The sequence below is a fragment of the Lissotriton vulgaris genome, chromosome 12, assembly GCF_964263255.1.
Source record: "Lissotriton vulgaris chromosome 12, aLisVul1.2, whole genome shotgun sequence".
Classification (NCBI taxonomy): domain Eukaryota; kingdom Metazoa; phylum Chordata; class Amphibia; order Caudata; family Salamandridae; genus Lissotriton; species Lissotriton vulgaris.
Window position 1 is genome coordinate 104,382,332 of NC_141700.1, and position 22,468 is coordinate 104,404,799.

At 42.6% G+C, this 22,468-nt stretch overlaps 1 protein-coding gene across 2 annotated transcripts in view; it reads left to right on the forward strand.

Annotated features, from left to right (window-relative positions):
- The window catches only part of SLC50A1 (solute carrier family 50 member 1), a 39,427-nt gene extending 17,404 nt beyond the window's left edge, over positions 1-22,023 (forward strand). Inside the window, exons 3-7 of one of the 2 annotated variants that reach the window (XR_015302618.1) lie at positions 5,580-5,703; positions 9,124-9,285; positions 10,323-10,442; positions 17,003-17,383; positions 17,570-22,023. Coding sequence is in view for 1 of the 2 variants with exons in the window: in XM_086947386.1 (XP_086803512.1) it covers positions 5,580-5,703; positions 9,124-9,285; positions 10,323-10,442; positions 17,003-17,107 (511 nt within the window). In the remaining variant the exon portion in view is untranslated. Of the gene's footprint in view, positions 1-5,579; positions 5,704-9,123; positions 9,286-10,322; positions 10,443-17,002 lie in introns of both variants that reach the window. The other variant, XM_086947386.1, reaches the window with a different exon arrangement.
- The last annotated feature ends 445 nt before the right edge of the window (positions 22,024-22,468 follow it).

Below are 22,468 nucleotides of genomic sequence, written 5' to 3' on the forward strand. Positions count from 1 at the left end.
TAAAAACTGTTTTGAACTCCACCCTACAAGCCTTTCGTTCAATTCCTCACTCGGTTGGAGGCGAATGTCCTGCAACTTTGATGGTCGGGAGAGCAACGACAATCTAGTTACCTCAATGGTCCAACAAAAGAGAAGGAAGTTAGAATACAATTCGGATGAAGCAGATCTAGTAATTGCCCACCACTGCGAAAGAGAAAATCTGATGCTCCATATGATGCTGCACTATTCCACGTTGTGTCCACCAATGGACATATGGTGATTTCCCAGCGTCCAGGAAAGTCTGTTACCTGGGACTTTTCTCACTTTTGGCATTTAATTCATCGGTCTTCTGATCAAGATGGGGAAAGAAAGACTGAAGCTGAAAACTCGGTGTCTACTGTTACTTCTTTACCGTCTTCGAAAATCTCTGACAGTGAAGATGACAGCTTCCAGCACCCCGATCAGGTTGAATAATTAAAGCGCCAAGAAGGTGGATTTGAAGAAATGTAATTGTATATATTTGTTGATTTCCCAAAAAAAAAAACTTTTTTATTTAACAGATGCGGAGATGTAGTGTAATGCAATTTTTTTGATGGAACCCTTTTTTGCTCCTAACGGACTCCTTAGAGCTGTGATGTATGTGTCAGAGCGCAATGCCATGAAAGCTTGTTTTAGAATGTTGGGTTCGCAGTGCACACAGCAGAATAATGATGCGTAATACTAAGCTGCGTGTGTGGTGTACTCATTGGCGGGTACACAGGCTGGGAAGATACAACACCTATCTGTTGTTGAAGCATGACGGGCAAGTCCAACAGAGGCAAAAACACACCTGCCTGAAAAACACCCGGGGTTAAAATTGCAGACGGTGAAATTCTCCTATGTCCTCTGTTGCTGACCAGTATGTCCAATGCTCAGAGCAATTTAGTGTGACCAACCACGAGCGGGCTCCTATATGGTAAATAAATTCCTTGAATGATGCACATATGACCTTAAACACATGGACCACTAGATTTTGTGGTATATTTCTTTATTAGTCTTGCATTACAATTCAAACAATTGGAAAACCAAGGTCCCTCTTTCATGATGCTTTCCTGCAGCATGCCAGGAGCCATGTCTCTTTTTTCCCCACTATAATAAGGACCACCACTGGCTTACTGCTTCCCAAGATGCTGCTGTAGATGAATCGAGTAAGAGTTATGAAGAAGTAATTATGAAATGCTTTGATGGCTCTTTAAACACTGTTAGATTTTGGAAAATCATGCTGTAGGTGTCCCCATCTTGAGAGGCGTGTGGGTGCTGAATCTATCTGTCACCTGGATGGGACCGCTCTTGGAGAACCATCTAGGAAGGACGCCGTTGACCAACCCTGGAAAGGTGCACTGTTACCAGCGCAGTGTGGTGTGATGTCTGCCAGCTGCACCGCTTTCAGTACAACTGCACTTGATGGGGCCTGCTGCTCAGGGTTGCATGGAACCCGTGCATGCCCCTTTTATACTATTTGGCATTACTGGGGCGGTTACATGCGATTACATTACACTTGGGTGGGTGCTGGCACCCTATCCCACTAAAGTGCCCCCAAATTAATTTCTGAACAGTGGGGGTAACAGCCACATTCTGGGCATGGTTGGACTTAGGAAAAGTCTGACTTGCTTTCCATTCATCTGTTGAAAGTAGGAAATTGCTTAGTTTCTTTTAATGTGAATCTGACTCAAGATAGCATGCCTGACTCATAAAACTATACACCACAATACCCCTTACTAGCTAGCAAATAAACTTGTGCTATCGGGCTTCAGCCAGCACCTTAGAAGTATGTCCACCCTTCTCCTGAAACCTCCAAGAATCAAAAAGAAAAGATTGTACAACCCTGCATTCACCGGTCTTGCTCCAAGAATCTGGAATTCCTTGCCATCCGAGATCAGATCAAATCCTTCCACTACTTCCTTTAAAAAACTGGTCAAAAGACTACTAATGAACGAATGTTAAAGCGTTAATCATGCTCTTGTGTTTTGGTAATAACTAAAATCTTGAAGTATTTTCACATGTGTTCTATATGTTTTTACCTTCTTTTGTTCTGGTCCTTGATAGCTCCTTTAACTGCATCAATTGTTGATTTTTGCTCGTTCCCTTTTTGTTAATATTTCTTGATGCACTTTGCAAATCTTAGTTCTTTCTAGTATATGATGTTTTACTTGGAGCACAATAGGGCACCTCTGATACACCCTACTCTTTATTAGTGAATGTGTTCCCACTGGTTGTAATTTCACTTACCTTCTTTATGTTCTGTATAAATACTGACAACAACGCTGTACAGCGCCCTGATACCCCTTTTGGTCTTGTTCGCGCTCTATAAAACTTTTCAAATAAATAAATGTGTACTACTAACAGTTTACTCCTCTCCCCTTCTATATTTTATACCCAAGAGAAAGTATTTGCGGCCTTCGCCACCTAGCAGGTTGAGCTTGGTGCACCTGAGCCTTCTCAATGAAGAGCCAGGCCTCACCGGTCTCAGACCACTCCACTCGTCAACTTAATTCCCTCTCTGCCCAGGGCCCTCTGGGTTAGTGCTGTGACACTAGCCAGTAGCTGAACAAACCTACGCACTAAAGGCTGTGGCAAAAGTGACCATTTTATGAATATGTGCATGATATAGAAGGGTGTGATGGGTCCTAATGCATGTAAGTAAATGATACTCCCTTGCTCTGTCATTGGAGTGCAGTATATCCATCACTCACCTGGTTCGCCATGCCACTGCTCCTGTTGCACCTATGATAGCCATGGCCTTTGACATTCGTGATTAGTTATATCCAGTTCTTAATTTGAGCCAGTGGTTTCCGGTGCTCAGCACCAGCACTTTATTGTCCATACCGGCACTTCTGACAGCCTGCCACATGGTGGCACTGTTTGCGTAATTTGGAGATGAGAATAACAACAGTTGTTTATCAGTTAATTATACATTAAAACGATTAATGCATGCCACCCAAGCTGTTAGTTTACCTTTGGAGGCCTGGAATATTCTGAATTCTCACACTTTGAGAAGTGTGATTGTTTTTGGGAGGGAGTTTTATATAGCGCAAACTAGACCCAAAGGTATCAGAGCTCTTAACTTGAGCACCAGTTCTGACTCATTACTCATTTTTGTTAGGCACGGGAGAGTAAGTGATTTGCCCAGAATCGCAGGATAGTGAGCGTCCCTGCTAAGACTCGAACTTGGTTCCCCAGCTTCGAGGTCGACCGCCCTAGCCATTAGGCCACATCCTCTCCCAAATGGTGATGGTTAATAGTTGCGTTGTCACTGGTACTCCTTATCGCACTGGCACCTATTTATGTACAAATTAAGCACTGGTTATATCTCAAAGTTCTTGGTGAGAAAACATGAGTCTTGGCTATGTGTCAAGCATTCTCCACAATTCTAGCCAAAGCAGTACAAGGCGACCTCTTAGGGCTGCGGTTCTTACCCGCTGGTCTGTAGACCGGCGTGGGTCCGCAAAGCCTACACAGGTGGGCCACGATTGCAAAAGCAAATTTTGAAAATGTTAAAATGCTCTGTAAATGTTTAGGAATTTAAACCTGGGGACTAAAGAATAAGTTGGTATGCCAATTTTGATTTGTGGGAGGAGCGCAAGTACAGCAAACAGAAACTAGTATGGACGATTGGTGACCTCACTTGAAGCACTGGTATGCAGCGGCTAAGAAAGAACTTGTATTAGTAGCAAAAAAATGACAAAGTGATGTTTTAGAGCTCAGCATGTCGCTTCCTTTTTTAGAAGTTAAACAGAATTTTGAATAGCTCTAAACTACCCATTAAAATATTTAAATCATCGATTTTTGCATTTTTTTTAATGTGAATTAATAAAAAAAATCCATAATTTGTTATTTGTCTTATGTTTACTTGTTTCTGCATTTTTTGGTGTTGTTTCGAGGTTCAAATTGTAGATAGTTCTGAGTGAGGGTCCCCTGCTTCGTGTGGCGAGTCACTTCACCTAGGGCATGGAAACCATTATACAGCCTTTTCTCTGACTTAAGCCCTGATTAGGAGAGTGTCCTGTCCCAGATACAATAATTATTAGACAGAGTAAAATCGAACACCAAAGTGATGGTAGTTTAGGGCTTGTGATAATCGCTGCCCATTGCAATTTTCCATGACAAAGGGGGAGTAAGAGAATTACAGGCAAACTATAATCAGAGACACTGGAATTATGCGATTCTGCGGCTGCTGTGTTTTTCGTGGAATAAAGGATTTGCCACAGTTTTCATCATGTGCTGCATTATTTGCAAATGTTAACAAAACATTTTCTAGCTCAAACGGATCAAAAGTTACTAAAAAAAAAAGGCAGAGGCGTGTTGGTGAGTAGTAAAGGCTAATCGCGAAGGTCGACTGCAGTTTATTGCTGTATTTTAGTTAAAATTGTACTAATGAGATTAAACGTTTCCTAAGACAGTGTAAACATGGGTAAAATGACAGAATAATGCCAAAAAAATGCTGCATTGTGCCGCATAATTTGCCTTCTCTGGCCACATAATTTAGTCAGCTCTGCCACATAATTTGATCCTATCTTGCCGCATAATTGCAGTGGCCCTGACTATAATTGATACGTAGCTTTCACCATACCTCCAAGGAAGGCATTGTTTTCTCCTTACATACTGAAAATGAGGCATAATGTACAGATTTTGGTTTGTGTCAGTATCTCTGCATTTCTCGCTCTCTTTTCACTCATTAAGTTGCGGCAGCTTTGACAAACCGAATGTTAATGGCGGCGTGGACTTTATCGCGCCCAGTAAATACAGTGTGGTATATACAGGGCCACAGGAATTATGCAGCAGGGGAGGGTCAAATTATGCGGCAGGGTTGAGTAAATTATGCAGCAAGAAAAAGCAAATTATGCGAAACAATGCGGCACATTGTCTGTTTTTTCCTACTTTTGGCCAGTTTGAGCTAGAAACAATTTTTTTTTTGTTCAAAACTGCAGATTATACGGTAAATGATTGATTATGTGGAAAATACGGCAAATCTATAATTATGCAAAAATCGCCACGGCCTCACATAATTCCCGTGGCATTGGATATATACATCACTAAGCTTACAATTGCGAACTTCGGGTCGTAATTTATATTTACAGGGCAATTTATAATGCGACCTTAAAAGAATCTCCCCATCTGGATGTCAGCTTTGTGGGACTTCCGACCTCCGCAGCTCGTGCAGACATCTGGGTCACATTAGGTAAAAAGTGTTGCAAAACGTTGTGCTTTTTTTTACGAAATGGCCTATCCATTCAAAAGAAAAACAACCCTTAGTGTCGCAGTGGGCATCCGTTTTCGTGCTGCTCGAATTGAAACCGGATATATTCGTCTTCTCGCCAGATGTGTGCGCGCTCTGCGTGCCCCCCACGGTGGGGCTCGCCCTTGTAAAAAGTGCCTTAGTGGGCCCACAAACTATTTTACAGGGCGAGAAGTCGTGGAGAGGACCACAGATCGAGGGGTTTACAGAGTTCTTGAACCCTTGAAAGGAAAGGGGACAGAAGTGTTAATGGAGAGGGTTGTCACAGGAGATGGAGGGGGCAGCACGTTTCACCTTCTTCTGGCTTCTTTTTTTGTTTCCATAGTAACATGGGCTGGTTCTACTACGGGTACCTGAAGGACGACTGGACGCTGATGAGCGTGAACTGCATCGGTGTGTGCCTCCAGACGCTCTACATCCTGGTGTACCTCAGGTTCACCCCGGAAAAGGTACAGAACAGCATCTACTTCCTGGTTCACCTCTGTGTGCGCTACTCATGCTGTTTCACAACACTGGGCGCCTGGGTCATGTTGGAGTGAGAGCAAAAATGGAGGGGTGGCCAACACTGTTCCAAGAGGGCTGGACCCTTGCCAGATTTTCAGTATAAGCAGTACATGGAGGAGCAGTGGATTTAAGTGAGGTTCAGTGGCGTAGCGTGGGCAGGGCCACAGGGGCGGTTGCCCAGGGTGAAAAATTCTTACAACCATTCTTAGGGGCGCTAAATTGTAATATTGTCCCTCCGCTATCCTTCTCAATCCAAATAACTGACTAATATCCACCACTCAAATTACTTTAATATTTCACTATACGAATTCACCACTAATCCTTCCTGGGTTCCAGAGTAGCGTGCTACTCGTCAAAAAAGCGCTTCAACACCCCATCAGGGGTAACAAGCGCTACATAAATGCAAACCTTATTCCCTCTTCTATCCCTCCGCTATCTTTCTGAATCCAAATAACTGACTAAAATCCACCACTGAAATTACTTTAATATTTCACTATACGAATTCACCACTAATCCTTCCTGGGTTCCAGAGTAGCGTGCTACTCGCCAAAAAAGCGCTTTAACACCCCATCAGGGGTAACAAGCGCTATATAAATGCAAACCTTATTCCCTCTTCTATCCCTCCGCTATCCTTCTGAATCCAAATAACTGACTAAAATCCACCACTGAAATTACTTTAATACTTCAATAAACTAATTCAACACTAATCCTTTATGGGTTCCGGAGTAGCGTGCTACTCGCCGAAAAAGCAATTTGACGCCTTGTCGGGGGTAGTAAGCACTATATAAATGCAATTACAATACAATATACTAGGGGCACAACATTTTTAAAGAAAAGTGGAAGGATACTTGCTTTGCCCCGGCTGCTGGCAACCCGTGCAACACCGCTGAGTGGGGTTGACCTAAAAATACGACTTGGATGGTGGCCTCCTGGAGCAATGTACATAGGGCTACCTTCTGACCCTTTTATTATCCGCACCCCTGGTATTTTCATGTCCCGGCCGGTGGGAAAATAAGCAAAATCACCTAAAACTGGTAATTTTAGCTTTTATATGTACATTCTTTAAGCAGCAACTATAAATAGAAAACAATTTTAAATGTGTTCTAGAGCTGCATTAATAATCCTTGACTAATAATTAAAGGACAGAAGAGCAGAAAAGTAATGTGACAAATAAATATATAAGACTTGGTTTAAATTTCTATTTTTTACCATTCCCTGGCCTTTGCATACTCTCAAAACAACAACAAATGGCCGGTATTTTTTCTTGGAATGGTGGCAGCCCCAAATGTAGGCGCGCAAAGAACGGAAGGAATCCCTCAAAGTTGTAATCCAATGTTCCTAATGCTCAGCGGCATTAAAGCCGTGCTACCTTGATTCGCGCTCAGTCCGTGCACGATGCATATATGTGTCATAAAAAGTACTCCACGTTTTATCCGATAATTTTTTATACTCCATCAATTCATTTTCATCAATTCTTCATCACAATATTTTCGCAAGTGCCTCTCAAGGCTTTTCTTAGCAGCACTAGAGCATCATTTCGGAATAAATATGTTACAATAGACAAAGCTCTTGGATTCATTGCATATGTGGTTGTGCATCTTGTTTGGGAACCTGATGAGGCTCCTTTTTTGTGACAACCTGTACACCATTGCTGTAAATTCATTGTTTTTAATGCAAAACACAAATTTCAGTTTTTGACGGCGTACAATACGTTTTTATTACTACCCAGCGGAATCATTTTTAGTAACCTTAGAATAACGAACAACAGAGCGATAAAGCCACAGGAGCGTAAAATTCAAAGAGGGTGACGCGCTCATCTAGTCATACTGATTTCCATGTCCTACTCTGGTCACCCCAACTGAAAGATGTCAGGTACAGAGCAAGAAAGAATCTAGTAAACCAGACCCAAGTCAGCACGACTCTGGGTATTCCCACCTGAGTGCTGAGCGTACACAAACACGTCAGTGATCCATGGCAACATACCTGTACTCTGTGGCAAGCACCCAAGTACAGAACATAAAATACAAGCTGCCCTCTAGTTGAGACAGAGCAGAGAGCATTCCCTTCCCAGGACAATGCACACATCCTGCCAGTCACATAGCAACCCACACCAGTGGTACCAACCATTGCACTTGGGTCCCAACGCGTCAACAGTGCAGAGCACACTTGAGCACCCCTGTCCGCGAGGTTCGGAATCCTTGCACATATTTGCAGAAAAACAATACCTAAATCACAGTTGAAATTAATAGTAAGCTTGAAAATAACAAATGAAACCATAGTGCACACCCTATCTTAGTGATACATCCCCACACATTTCAGTCTACAAAATGTTATGCTGTGAGAGATGATATCTTTACTTGTTTTCATAGATCCTCTCCTTGGTAACCAGTTCCCTGCTGCTCAGAGTGTGTGACGTCATAGAATGTTTATGTATGCTTTGAGAGATCCGTTCCAGAGAGTGGGTTGAGCAGCAGGAGGCTTTTCCTGTTGGGGCCATGCATTGCCCATCTTTTCTCCCTGTAACCTGAACCTAATCCTTACAATAAATCTTCCTCATATTTTCTACATTACCTGCTACTTTACTTCCTGCTTACGAGTGCCTATCCTCAGTTGTTACAATGACACGTAAAACCTGTTGTGCCATAGAATATTTTTTTTATTTTATTGTGCTTTTGTGTGTCCCTGAGATTAGTCCAGCTGCAACCTATTGATTTGTTGTTTTAAATATATATATATTCTGGTGTATGGTTGCTTTTTAAGGGTTAATGCTGTTGCTTTTTAAATATTCCGAAGATCCCATTCACTTTGATGGGGTTTCATGCAAAGGATATTGGGTCATAACTAAAACCTGATTGCTGACACAATATGACACTTGTGAGCTTAACAAACTAGAGAGACAACGAAGACAAGAACGTTTTCGACTATTCCACAGCTGGAGGTGGCAGCCACAAGCACGTGTTTTGCTTTGACCTGCTGCATTCTAGTGTGTAACTGTTTTTTGTTGTCCTGCTGTTTTCCAGTCTCGTTATTTTTTTGTGTTATGCTGTGTTTTGTTAGGTGATTTTGTTACTTCCAGTTATTCCTGTTATTACAAATATGTTCTAATGTGTGACTGGTTTTAAATTATTCCTGCTTTCCTCTAGTGTAGGATTATTTATTGTTATTTTTTGCTTGTTTCTAGCGGGTGGATGTCGATTTTATTATCCTGCTGAGTTGTCGTGTGTTTTTATTTATGTTCTGCTCTTTTTTGTACATGTCTGCTTCTTCCGCCATTTCTACTGCTATTGAGTGTGAGGTTATGTTTTCTGTGGTTCTGCTGTTTTATAGTGTTTGATTATTTCTGCATGTTTTCTGTTGTTTTCTAGTTCTCCATCCTGATGAAGTGCCTGGGTTCGCTGACAGTGCTTATCCTGGGTTATTTATATTTCTACATCCAAATCCCTGATGTGCCAACGCGCTTGAGCCGGCTGGGGCTGTTCTTCAGCATCTTGACTATTGGCATGTACATGTCCCCACTCATAGACCTGGTAGGTCACGAATGATTGACAGGCAGGACTAATGGCTCCCCTACCTCCACTGCACGCCCTGTTACCTACAATTTGTGGTATGAACAACATAAACACCCCGCATTGTCTGAGGACATAGTTGAGTTGGAACTGTCTACACTTGTCAAGATCAACCTGTAGCTGGTGGAATTTGAGAAATTGCCTCTTGTAGAAGATACAGATTCATTGTTTGCATTTAAGCGTGTTTGATGTGACTTTGAGCTTTCTGCAGTGGGGGGGTGACCTTCTGCACATTTTTAAGTAAGGGTTTTCCAGTTAATCCTGCTGTGACAGAAGTTACTCCTTTACCCCCTGGAGAGTTGTGAGTGGGCCCTATACGCGGACACCTGTATATATCACACATTTTCCTTCTCGCCTCGGGTGCACTGATACTGTAGCCATACATTGACTTCTGGTTCAGGGGTCAGATGGAAGCGCGCTCTTTTGGTCTGAAAATCTGGAATAGCATACCATTGAGTTGGGGGAAATCCCCACAGAAGTAGCTTGTAGAAGGACATTAAAAAATTTGCGTTTTAATTAATTCTAGTCTCCTCTCCTAGTTGCTGAATTTAGGGTTCCCTCAGATAATCAAAATCCTAGTGCCGGGGCATATCATTAGAAGTATCCATGCGCTCTACAAATTAGCATCATCACCATCACTCACCCAGTGTCTCCACCTCCGTAGCAGGAGTCTTCGAAACGGCAGGATGATGTTGCAGGTTCGATGCTGCATCGTAAATCTACCATTCAGTGGGCTTCGCATTCTGAGTGTGCTTTTTAAGGCAGGATAGGACTTTACAAGTAATTGTCTTATCGTTTGAGGTCATTTCATTCTCGTATTGGGATGATGGAAGTGCTCGGAAACATGGTCCTGTACTTATCTTATGACAAATATGGTTTTCAGTGATGGTTTCAGTGATAATAGCTCCTAGTGCACAATCCCCTGCAAGCACATTTACTAGACATGTTTCCTTTTATGACCTCTGATCAATGCATCCATGTTCTTGTGTTCTGCACAGGCTAAGATCATCAAGACCAGGTCCACCAAGTGCCTGTCTTTTCCACTGACCGTGGCAACCTTCTTGACCTCAACCTCCTGGGTCCTGTACGGACTGGAGCTCAACGACCCCTACATCATGGTGAGCGAGCCATTCACTGCCGACGCCATTTTAAATCTAAGAGATGTTTGTTCTCCACATGTTCAGGGGGATGAAATCTTGTCACAGTTCTGCCTGGAAGATGTGTGTTGAAGACATATACACATATACAGTTTGAAATATCTGACCATGCCAGTGCTGCTAGGCTCTTTCAACTTTTTTTGAATGAAACCCAGTATACCTTCTACAAAAGTGTCAGGTGAGAAACTTGCAACAAGTGGGCCAAACATTGCTAAATTTTCTTAAGATATCCTTATTAGGATCACATATTTTCCTATGGGTTTTGTATAGGCCGCACTTACTACCTACTGCACATCAACACATGGGTCATACCACTTTACTAGGTCACACAACCCCATTGAACCATGCTTCCTTCCATTAATAATGCTTCTTTCTCAGGTAACGCATCTCTCGCCCTTCCTCAGCTTAGTTTACAAACTCTTGTGAGACACATTTCACTAGACCCTATTACTTAACCTTTGCTAAATCTAGCGTAGGTAGCTCCTCTTGGCTAGGGCTGTGCTGCTTATGTCTGCCACATCTTCATCCATAAGCCAAGCCATTTTAACCCAAGATGCATTATATGTGCAGTAGGACGTATCCAGAGCAGATCCCACTCCATTTTGTTTGTATCTTCGATGCGTCATGCTGCCAGAGGCCCTTACCCCGTACACCTTCCTGTAGTTTGGATACGTTTGCATGTGTTGTATGTTAAGGTAAAATGTTTCGTATCAACTTTGATCAATTTTGAGAAAAGATAGTCAAATCAATGCTTTGTCGTTGACAAATTGCTCTTCAATTTTACTTCAAAAAGATAAAGCTGAGCACTCAATGTTTATTTTTCCCAAAATTATAACTTGGTTACATAAATTGAGTGCTTGATGTGAAAGGTTTTCCGCTTCGAACTACAGACTATTACGTACCTGCTTTCTTCTAAACCGTTTTCACTGCGTGAAATTAGGGTGGCATGGCTTTATGCCTACTGCTGCTATAATACGTCAAATATAACCAATATTTCTTATAAATCCAATTCTTTAACTCTTTTGGTAAACGACACATTGGGAAAAAACAGATCAGTTTCATACAGACAGGTCTGCTTCAAATTTCCCTCTGGATCATTCTATTAAAAAAAATACCTGAAGCGTTGTGCTAATTGATGAATTGAGGTATTGAGATAAAAGACTGTTATAGTAAGTCGTGAAAGATCTGCACGTATCCGCCTCTGTCGTAGAATGATTTGTGTCTGGTCCATCAATTTCCCTATGACCAAATGATGCCTTGCATAAAGCGATATCCAGTTTGCAGAGACCCTCACTCAATTACCTTTGTTTTTACAAACCCTTCATCTTAAGCACAGAATGTTAGCAGAAGAGTTGTTGAATGGGAGCACAAGTAGGACATTTACAGAATTGAGAGCTTCAGATGGATTAGATAAGTCCCGATTGTTTTTGGTGCTGATGTTATAAGTGAAGTTGCATCAAAACTAAGCATTTTAGGGCATTGTTCTTCGTATATAGTTGTGCTACAACTAGAAGATTCTAGTTTTACAGGTTTGCAAGACCTCTTTTTCTGCAAGTCGAAGATTTTGCAAATGTACTCGGTAGACATTTGGTCAGTGGTACTTTGAAATCTATTATTTAGTCCTCTGTAGTACATCCTAAAGGCTTCATGTCCTAGGACTTTGCTCCAAGTTAGATATTAGAGGCAGGACAAAGATGGATTTAATGAACCTTTCCTTCCCAGACCTTGGAAATTGAGTGAGGGTCTCTGCAAACTGGATATCGCTTTATGCAAGGCATCATTTGGTCATAGGGAAATTGATGGACCAGGCACAAATCATTCTGCGACGGAGGCGGATACGTGCAGATCTTTCACGACTTACTATAACAGTCTTTTATCTCAATACCTGCATTAAATGGAATAAAAATTAGCACAACGCTTCAGGTATTTTTTTTTAATAGAATGATCCAGAGGGAAATTTGAAGCAGACCTGTCTGTATGAAACTGATCTGTCGTTTCCCAAAGTGTTGTTTACCAAAAGAGTTGAAGAATTGGATTTATAAGAAATATTGGTTATATTTGACGTATTATAGCAGCAGTTGGCACAAAGCCATGCCACCCTAATTTCACGCAGTGAGAACGGTTCAGAAGAAAGCAGGTACGTAATAGTCTGTAGTTCAAAGAGGAGAACCTTTCACATTAAGCACTAGATTTATGTTATCTTTATGGATGGCCTATCAAACACATACAAATAAAATCATTAAAAAAAATATGCAGTCAGACTTAAGTTGAGGATTCATCAGCAGAGCAAAGATATTAAAACAGCCTCCTACAAATGGGGTGAAGAACTTGTTTATTTGTTTATTGATAGTTTTATGTTGCGTGAACCACTCCTTCAAGCTCAAAGAGGGTTTTACGTAGGGTCAAGCTGCAGTTACAAATTAATACAAGGGAAGACTTTTGCAATCAGACAAAAATAAGACGAATATTAATTAGGAGACAAGATGAGTTTCGTACAATGCTACCGGTATATACACAGAGAGGAGAACCTTGAGGGTTACCATTAAGAAGGTATTTTATGGAGGAATTCTGTACTTGATGAAGATGTTAGCTCTGTGACTTACAATTGAGATAGTTGACTCAGGGCTAGACAGCGAATTCACCACTGGAGGGAAACAAGTTCTTGCATAGCAAGGAAGAAGGTGGACTTTTTATTGTTTCCCCTGTTGGTTTCCCCCCCGGTGGACTTCACAGTGTGTGAATCCCTTGTAGGAGCTCCATGTTAGAATGATGTTCACACATGCCTTATACGCACATGTAAATTTGGACACACTCGCTTGACCGAATATATGCTTTCTGTATGTATACCTTGCGAAAATCAATAAATTATTTTGGAGAAAAAAAATTATGAACATCCATTCAAGCAATAAACTCTACAAGGCAGGGGGGTGACTACATTCAATGGAGAAGCTATCTTCGGCCAAGGGTGTCCTTCCTCAGGTTATCAGAAAAAATGACATGGATTTGCGAAACTTTGATACTCTCTTGCCACTTGTGCATTCACAAGTAGAAAAGTGAGGAATCTGATCGCTTTTCGTTGTATTTCTATCGGACTTGTATTTGTGTGACACAACATAATTCCTCTGAGTACCTGATGTAGCAGCGTAGAAGGAACAAATAATTAGTTCTGTGTGAGATAATCCTGCGCCTCTGACATGTTGACATTGGGCCTTTGGAACTCTCCCCTCTTCATAGGGGCCTCGAATAAGAAAGCATTTTCTTATTAGCTTGGAGTGTTTTTCTTAAAATCCTCTGTTTCTGCCACTTTGTTCGTTAATTTTGTTTATATGCCAAAATACAGTTGAAAATGTGGCCCTTAAATTAATAGCAGTTCTTTTTCTGCTCGATAAGATCAGAATATCTGAAGTTGAAATGGGTTTTCAGGTGTAATAACTGCACCCAAAGGAATGTTGCAGTTTGCCACTCAATGCATTGTATACTACTATTAGGGAAAATAATGGATTTGTTCCCAGGCCTGGAATGCAGCTCACCGAAGAATGCAAGGGCAATTTTGTACTTCTTTTCCTATCAGACACAGTTGGCAGGCTGAAATATTGAAATGATTGCATTTTCTGGAATCTTTAATTGTGCTATTGTTCAAAATCAGTGCTGCGCAGCCATATCAAACGAACGCACGATAAGACGTTTGCAGAGTGGAGGTCACAGGAACCTTAACTGTATTGGCCCAAACTTGCCCGCCTCATAACAATGTAGAGCAATTTTGACGCTCTCTCACGGTGCTGGAAGGGAATTCAAGGGGAAGTATAGTAGGGGGTATTCAATTTATATTCAGGAGGAATGGATCCATGCCAGATATTCAAGATCTAAATGACTCAGTGAATCCAAATGGAACTCTATTTAAATACTCCGTGTTTATCAGAAGATCTGTCGCGTCTGGCTCTCCGGGACCAATGTTAGATGTCCCCGAGTTAGACTTGTGATGTGTTTGTGGATCCATAGTTACATGGCAAAGAGACAAACTTGGCTTTTTCTAGAATGCTGTATCGGAGTGCTATCTTCGGAAACTGGGGGTTGCAGAATTGGAGACTTTGGGGTACAGTATGTACTCCAACGGGCTGTAAGAACCCGGTTTTCCGGCAGATTAAGAATCACAAAATCCAAGGGGATTAATAGTCGATTTGAGAATTTATATGTCTCGCTGGGAGCTTACAGCTAGATTCATCATTGTCCCGTTTTGCGAGTCCTTAATAGCGATTATTAAGGAATCGCTATTAAGGACTTGCAAAACGGGATTCATGTAGGAATCGCTAAATAAATTGCGATTCCTACACATTCCTTATTTGCGATTAGAAATTTGCTAATCGCAAATAAGGATGCGATTTCAAGGGTGCCAGGGGTGTCCAAAGGACATCCTGTAGCACCCCTGAAATGTAAATTTAGACTTATGTTGCGCACACACATGTCCAAAGGACATGTGTGTGTGTAACATACAACTGAGAAAAATGCACAAAAGTGCATTTTTCTCAGTTTTCGCTATTTACCACGAAGTCAGACTTCGCGGTAAATAGCGTCAAAAAATAGCGAAATCGCAATTTTTTAATGGTTCATGAATAGCATTTAAGGAATCTCAAATTGGGATTCCTTTAACGCGATTGCAATTCGAAAAATCGCAATTTTTTGCGATTTTTCAAATTGCGAGTCCATGACCCATTGATGAATTCCAAATGCCATTTTTGCGGGCGCAAACAGCCGAATTCAGCGATTCGCACCGTTTGCGCCGGCAAAAATGCTTGATGAATCTAGCTGTTAGGCTTTTAAAGGTGCTTTTCTTGGTTTATGGATGTGGGTAGAAGGAGCCCTTTGACAATTGCCTGGATCTTTCAGTCAGGTCTAGGCTTGTTAAATGCTCAGGCCCAAGCGGAGGGGAATCTGATCACTGACTCAAGCACAGGATTTGATGCACAAAGAGGTTTGGACCGAGCTTCTAAATGCAAGGTGTGCCAGTAGTTTGAAAGTACTTTTGAGAGATTGTTTTAGAGGTGAGCACAAACAAAGACATGATTTGAGTCTTGTCCATCCCATGTGCAATTTCATCCTGTGTCTGGAGTGCAGAGCACCGGAAACCAATTAAGTGCCGGTGCTGAGCACCGGAGACCCCCGGCTCAAATTAAGCAGTGCAGTACAGATCTACAACTATTTACAGTGGGGATTCTCACCCTTTAGGTTGTCGCCTATTCAGCCCTCCGCAAGGCTCATTCCTCAATCTCCATGGCCACCTACTCGCAGGGCCTGAGTGATCTGAGTGATCATCCAGGGGACTGGACACCTTGGGGCCTTTAATCTGCATTGGACAAACCACTTTCAATGAAGACCTTCCCTCTTACATCTGAGTGGGCAGCCACCACCATCCATTACTTCAACAGGCAGCCAGCCTGGGGTCCTTTATTGTGAGCCAATTCCCTTCTTGCAGTGGGTGCAGCGATGGAATGTGTCCTCATGTAACACAACGGGTGCTCGTGTAAAGCGCTCTGATACCCGATACCTTCGGGTCAAGTTTGCGCTATATAAAACTCAGTAAAAAATAAAATAAAGATGGTAGATACATAATCTTCACGTAGATTCTTCACTGTATGGCAAGAGATTTCTGGATGATACACCAGCCTGGCAGTTGGCGCCCTATATACTTCGGTTTCATGCCTGGAAGCAGAGTAGCTGCAGAAACTGCCTTCTGCTATGTAGTGAGGTACTGCTGCGAAAAGGTTTTGAGGGCCAATTTGTATCCTATGAGGATAGTTCATGGGGTGGTGAAAGTGTGGAAAAATAATATCTCCACCAGAAATATCTTCACTCAGGGTAAGTATCCAACGGCGGCTCCTCCGATATGGCGGAGGAGCGTGCCCTCCCAAAACGTCAGGTAAGGAAAAATAAAATGGCGCTTCTTTTATTGTTCCTTTCCTGAAGAGTCTTAGGGGCGGGCCTGGTAGTGCTAGGCACTGAGGGGAGTGGTAGTGCTCTCCCATCATTGCACATGATGGTTTGGTAAGCTGACTCATGCCGGCAAAACCATCATGCACAGTGAAATCTCTCTCCTACCCAGCAACACAGCAGGGTTGGAAGGAGCAGGCACAGACTCGCAGTCTTTCGTGGAGCGTGAATTGAGGGTGCTCAGACCAATCCTGAAGCTGGTCTCTGCACGCTAGAAGCTTCAGGATTAGCCACAGGGCATTCTGGGAGCCTGTGCCTTCCTTAAGAGGTGAAGAAGAGCGCAACTGGGACGGCTACATGCAATTTTTTTTATTTGTTTTTTTTTTTTGTATTACCCTCGCAACCCCTAGTGCCACTTCTGCCCCTCCCTCCCGCCCGCTCCCCACTCCGGCCTGCCCCCCCCGCTCCTCCAGCATACCGGCCTCTCCTGAAAGTATCTATTTTGTTAGGTTCTGTCGGCAAACCTCAGTGAAGTTCCTACAGATTTTCAAGTTTTGTCTTACATAAAACTGATTTTTCCTTCATTTTCTTTGCAGGTCCCCAACTTCCCAGGAATACTGACAAGTATTCTACGGTTCTGGCTCTTCTGGCAGTATCCGTCGGAAAAAGAATCTTACCCGTACAGGCAGATGGAGGCATGAGGGATCCCCGGAATTGACTCTGCAATGCGGAGTCCAACTCTTCACAGCCATTCGGAGGGCTGTGAATAGCACCCCGTCATTGGGGTTAGTGAAGGTGGTGGTTCGATCCTCCCTTTAATGCGGTTCAAAATGCCAAAGATGAAGGACAGAAAAGTCAAGTTGAGTTTACGCTGTGACTGCAATTTGTAGCACTTCTATGTGGGGCTTCTGTGGGCTTTCTGTTACTAGTAGCAAAACCATCATTTGTGTGTTGTACTGAATATGTGACGTTACAATGTATGCCATTACATCGCATGCCGTTGCAACATCAACCTTTACCCCGACTTTCTGTCGGGGGAACGCTGGAAGTTGGAATAGATCAATTTTCCATTCCGACGCCAGTGTGTGCAACAGTAGGGAAGGTGTTGGAGTTAAATCCAACACCTTCTACCCACTGCTGCACACCTTTTTTCGTTGCAACAGCATACGATGTAATGGCATGCGTTGTAACAGTTGCGTAGTAAAGGCTGTTTCCCGTGGTACTCAATACAAAAGGTACTGGTTTGTGAAGAATGGGGTGGTGGACTAGTTGGGAGTGGAGGCTGTGAAATCTGCAGTGTGGTGCAATTATGTGGTTCTGTGTCAGAATATTGAGTACAAAAATATTACAGCTAAAATGAAGGTACATATGAGTTTACTATTTTGAAGTCCATATTAAGTACCTTGAAGTTACATGAATAATTAAGGTATACAGATGTGGAGTTAAGAATACTTAATCTATAGTTACCTATGTATGCGTACTTTCACATTACAGAGTTAGTCGACGTCCTAGCTACGGCATTAATGTCGGACAATATTTAAAACACAATATTCTGGTAGATTCTGATTTACTCCATGAAGCATTAGGCCTTTGGCAGTTGTAAGGTGACAATGGCAAGAGAGTAGGTCCTGAGAAATGCCTAGCCCATAGGGAAATTGGTAGTTGTTTTATAGCCTTAAACTTCCAAAACACGACGAGTGTGGGAGCGGGGTCAGTAGCTTGATAGACCACTACCTTCTCGAGGCAGCAGCCTGGCAGAAAAAGTCCCAATTTCCCTACATGCTATTACGGGTGCACAGCTGCATAGTGAGTGATGGTAAACTGATGCAGGGAGTGTGACAGTGTGCCTGTGACTGTGGTGGAGGGGTTGTGGCTGTCTGTACTTTTAGCAATAGACACAGCTCAGGTATGTCGGTGTTTGTGGGATGATGCCTCCTCAGTACAGAAATTTGGACATAAATGTTTTTGTCTTGACTGTGTTATCTCCTCGTTAATATCCATTGTCCTCCTAACTACCACTCTTGAAGCCTAAAATATGATGCAATGGAGACCTAACTTTTCTTGCCAGATGCAACATTCCGCCAACTTTATCTACTTTCTTTTAAAAACGAAGTCACTTGCCAGTATCTTTTTTCATTCACCACTTTTTTCATGGATTTTCACTCCACACTTATGCAATGTTCTCCTGGTGAGTTTGTTCCCAACAGTTATAACTACCAAAGAATATTTGTTGAATTAGTTCCCAGTTGAGGTTACCAGTTGAATGTTGCTTTGTTTGTTGTTTTGAACGTAGCGTAGTATTTTGTACTTCTAAAGTCTTGGTGTTGGACATTTGAGGGCTTCCCTCTTTCCCTGAAGCTGGCATGTCAGTGGAATTAATAATGTGAAATGGAAATGTACAGACTGGCCTCTAGGTAGGCTTAGCCTGGACTCAGGATAAACAGTAAATCGTCTTGGCTGGGAGTTGGGCTGACCTATCCTTGGCTAGGGAAACCACCCTTGGAGGTTACTAGAGTTAGGAGGGCGTACGTCTCGTCTTAGACATGTGCCTGACTCCTCAGAGAAGCCCAAGAACAGCCAATGCCCAGATTCGTCTTTTGGCCTTTTTTTTTTACAATCAATAGCCCGGGAATCAAGGCAGATTATCTGGCTGGCTTCCAGAAGGAGCCTCCACTGTTTGCACAATGGTGCTGCAGAGGATCACACATGTTAGAAATGAAATCTAGGACAAGAGGTGAAAGATAACAATTTTGCATAGGGAATTCTTATTTTAGGGTCATTTCTACCCTGCCAGCTGTACCTCGAGGTCTGGGCCCAAGAGCCGCTCTCTGTAGAGCGCGGAGCTTGTAATTTAGAGATTAGGGATAAAGCTCTCTAAAAAATGTTAGTTGGAACAAACCTCTGTCGAGATGTCTTTCAGAGTAGGGATGCAACATTCTGATCCATCAGTCCAGCCGCTGTGGGGGCGTGTTGGCGATGTTACTGTTTTGTTCTTAGAGGAGATGGAGACACTGTGGATGATTCTGCTGAGGTTCTCACTCCTGAGCCAAGGCCAGGAAACAGGAGGGGAAGTGAGGGAACTCCTGCAGCCAGCTATGCAAACATCAGCCCCACGCGGGGACCCAAGGCATGGGAAAAGCAGCAATCGGGTCAGGGCTGCCTGCTGACCCCTGCATCCTGTTCACATAGTGCATGGGTGGCACTATCTTCAAGCCAAGGGCAGAGACTCTGTAGATGGTCCCAGTGGGCAGAAGGGAGTCGGTGTGTGCACTCGAGAGGGGGGCAGCAGGCCTGCAGAGTGATCTTCCACTGGGGATGTGCAGTTATTGCACAGCGACTGAGTTAATCCAGTGCTGCGTAATTGCACAGAAGTACCTAAAAATTCTGCTGGAGGTCACATAATTACGTTAAAAGCGTAATTCAGCTTTTGATGCTATTTTTTAATATAAGAAGTTCCATACGTGTCAAAATTGGGCACAAGAATGCATTCTGTGCTAATAAATAGCGCCGAGTGTGACAGAAAAGGAATAGTAAGCTCAAACAGCAGCTCGCACTCGCTAAATGTACTTTTGGGGTAGGATTTTCATCCAAATTGCTCCAAACATTTAGCGCTATCGTATCACAAAATGCCCCCCTCGTGTCCAAATTAGGCGCAAGCAGGCATTTTGCGCTAAGAAATGGTCTCGGAATGTGCTGTTAGGGTATTTCCCTCAGCTTACACCCAGCATCTAGCGCCATTTTCTTAAAGCAAAATGTGCCTCGTTTCCAAACGGATGCGAGAATGCATTTTGCATTAAGAAATGGTGCTAAATGCTGCAGATTACAAGGAGCAAGCACGAGTGGCTGCTTGCTGTCGCTAAATGTGTTCTAGTGATAGGTTTGTTTTTCCCCAAATTACTTGTAATCACACGTGCAAGCCCAATTGCATTATTGGTAATTACGCATCACAGAGTAAAGCGGAATTACAGAACTTATTCCAATTAAGCCAGTGTAATTAAAATTATGTAACTGACTCACCAGATGTAATGTGTGTTAATGCTGTTTTTGTCGTAGGGTTTCTCCATGTTCCTCTCCATGCACATACTGTTTCCTGGGTTATACCATGGGCTTGCCACCCATCTCAGGGCATGTCCAATGGCATCTGCCCTTGATGACATTCCGAGCCACGAAGTAGGCAGCAGTGCCAACTTGCATGTTTCTAGGAATTGGTACGTGTGCCCACCCGGTGCAAGCACTGGTACATGTGTGCATGGAGTTGCAGACTTTGTACTTGTCCACAGACAATTGCAACCCCAGTTAATTTATTTGTTAAATGCACAGGTTTTATGAAAGTGATAAATTTGCCTTGCCATTGTCTTGCACCAGTACTTGGGCACATGCAATGCAAGCAATATTGGTATATTTGTGCACAGCCAGTGACCTTGGTACAGCCTGCAACAAATCAAGCTGCCAATTAGAAGTACTCTACAGTTTCCCAAGGTGACCCCATGTTTGATTAGCCTGATGCTCAGAAGGCAGGGAGCGACAGAGCTTTCCTCTGAGATTGGTCAGACTCCAGTGACTGCCACGCTTACTCCTCTGCGTAGCACCCCACATGTTGGAAGAACGGTTTTAGGACTTGCAGATACCTATGCAGGGGAGGACTTTGACACTGGGCGTCTAAGTGCTGTTTTGGGGTGACTTCTGCAACACCACAACAGCAATGGGGCACAAAGCACCTTTCTAAAGTCTGTCTCCAGATCTGAGCTGGGTGACAGAACATGCAAGGCTGCAGAATTAGATGCAGAGGCACCAACATACAAATCCGACCAGGCCTAAATGAATGCACGGATATATCTAAAAGCCGCCCATAGCATAAGTCATTAATATGTCTCACGACTGCGCTCTTTAAGCATTTAAGACATTAAGAGTGCGCTCTCTCAAGAGGAAGGCTTTAATGCGCTAACATGTAGAAGAGTGTCCCTCCCAGAACAGGAATTTTTATGTAGTGCATAATAGATTTACCAGAGCTGTCTCTTGCCTTAATACATGTGATACAGCACCCGTCTCTCAGCAAGCAAACATTGACATAATAAATAAATGTCTCTCAGGGGCCACTCTCTCACCAGGTAGACCACAATCTGCTATTATGTGTAATAGAGCCCCTCTGAGGCTGTTTATAATGCACTAATATGTGTAGTAGGGCACTTCTGTCATTGGGTCGTTCAGAGCCTAATTCTAAAATGTGTGGATAAGCGCACACTCTGTCAACCGGTAACGCCTTAACGCGATGTTTAGATGCGAAGAGTGACTCCTCCTCAGCCATGAAAGCTCTCTGGCAGCAATCGATTTCTTACCTTGCCCATAAACTTTGCTTCATGCACAGATTTTCAGCAATATAGGATGCTGCTAGACAGAGTAAGCAAATCAACCACACCAAACCCCTCCTAGGCCAGGTGTTTTAGGGGATAACAACACAGAGTGACGCACTCATTCCTGATGTCCTGAGTTGTACTTCAGTTTTTTAAGTTTTTTGTTTATGTGGGTTGTGGGCGTTACAAGAAGTGGCCTGTATATCAGATTTATATCTTCCAATTTATAAGTGCCTTAATAATAAAATATATATGTTTGTTAAAAATGTGGGCCTTCGTCTTTCTATTATGTGGGTTTCAACACCCCCAAAAGTTAATAATGCAACAATGTAATTATTTTGTATTTGCATTTATTCAGTCCACAGTTTAACTAATAATATAAACGTAATATTGTAATGAACATTTGTAAATTAGAAATGTAACCTTGTTCTACTCGGGTAATATTTCATATGGAATATATTTACTTTTTTTACACTCTTTTGACAACGTATATATCATCTGTGTTCATTAACATTATAAACTACTTGATGGTCAGATTTCCACTTTGATTTGTGTAGAAATAGTTTGATTGTGATTTGTCTATACATACGAAAAAACAACCATGGGTTACAGAAATGAATATACAAAAATGTAATAAAAGTGAATGGCTCTCGGACACCGTTTGGGGAGGCCCTGGGCAGAAAGGAGCTACTGGGCCTCTACTGTGGGGGT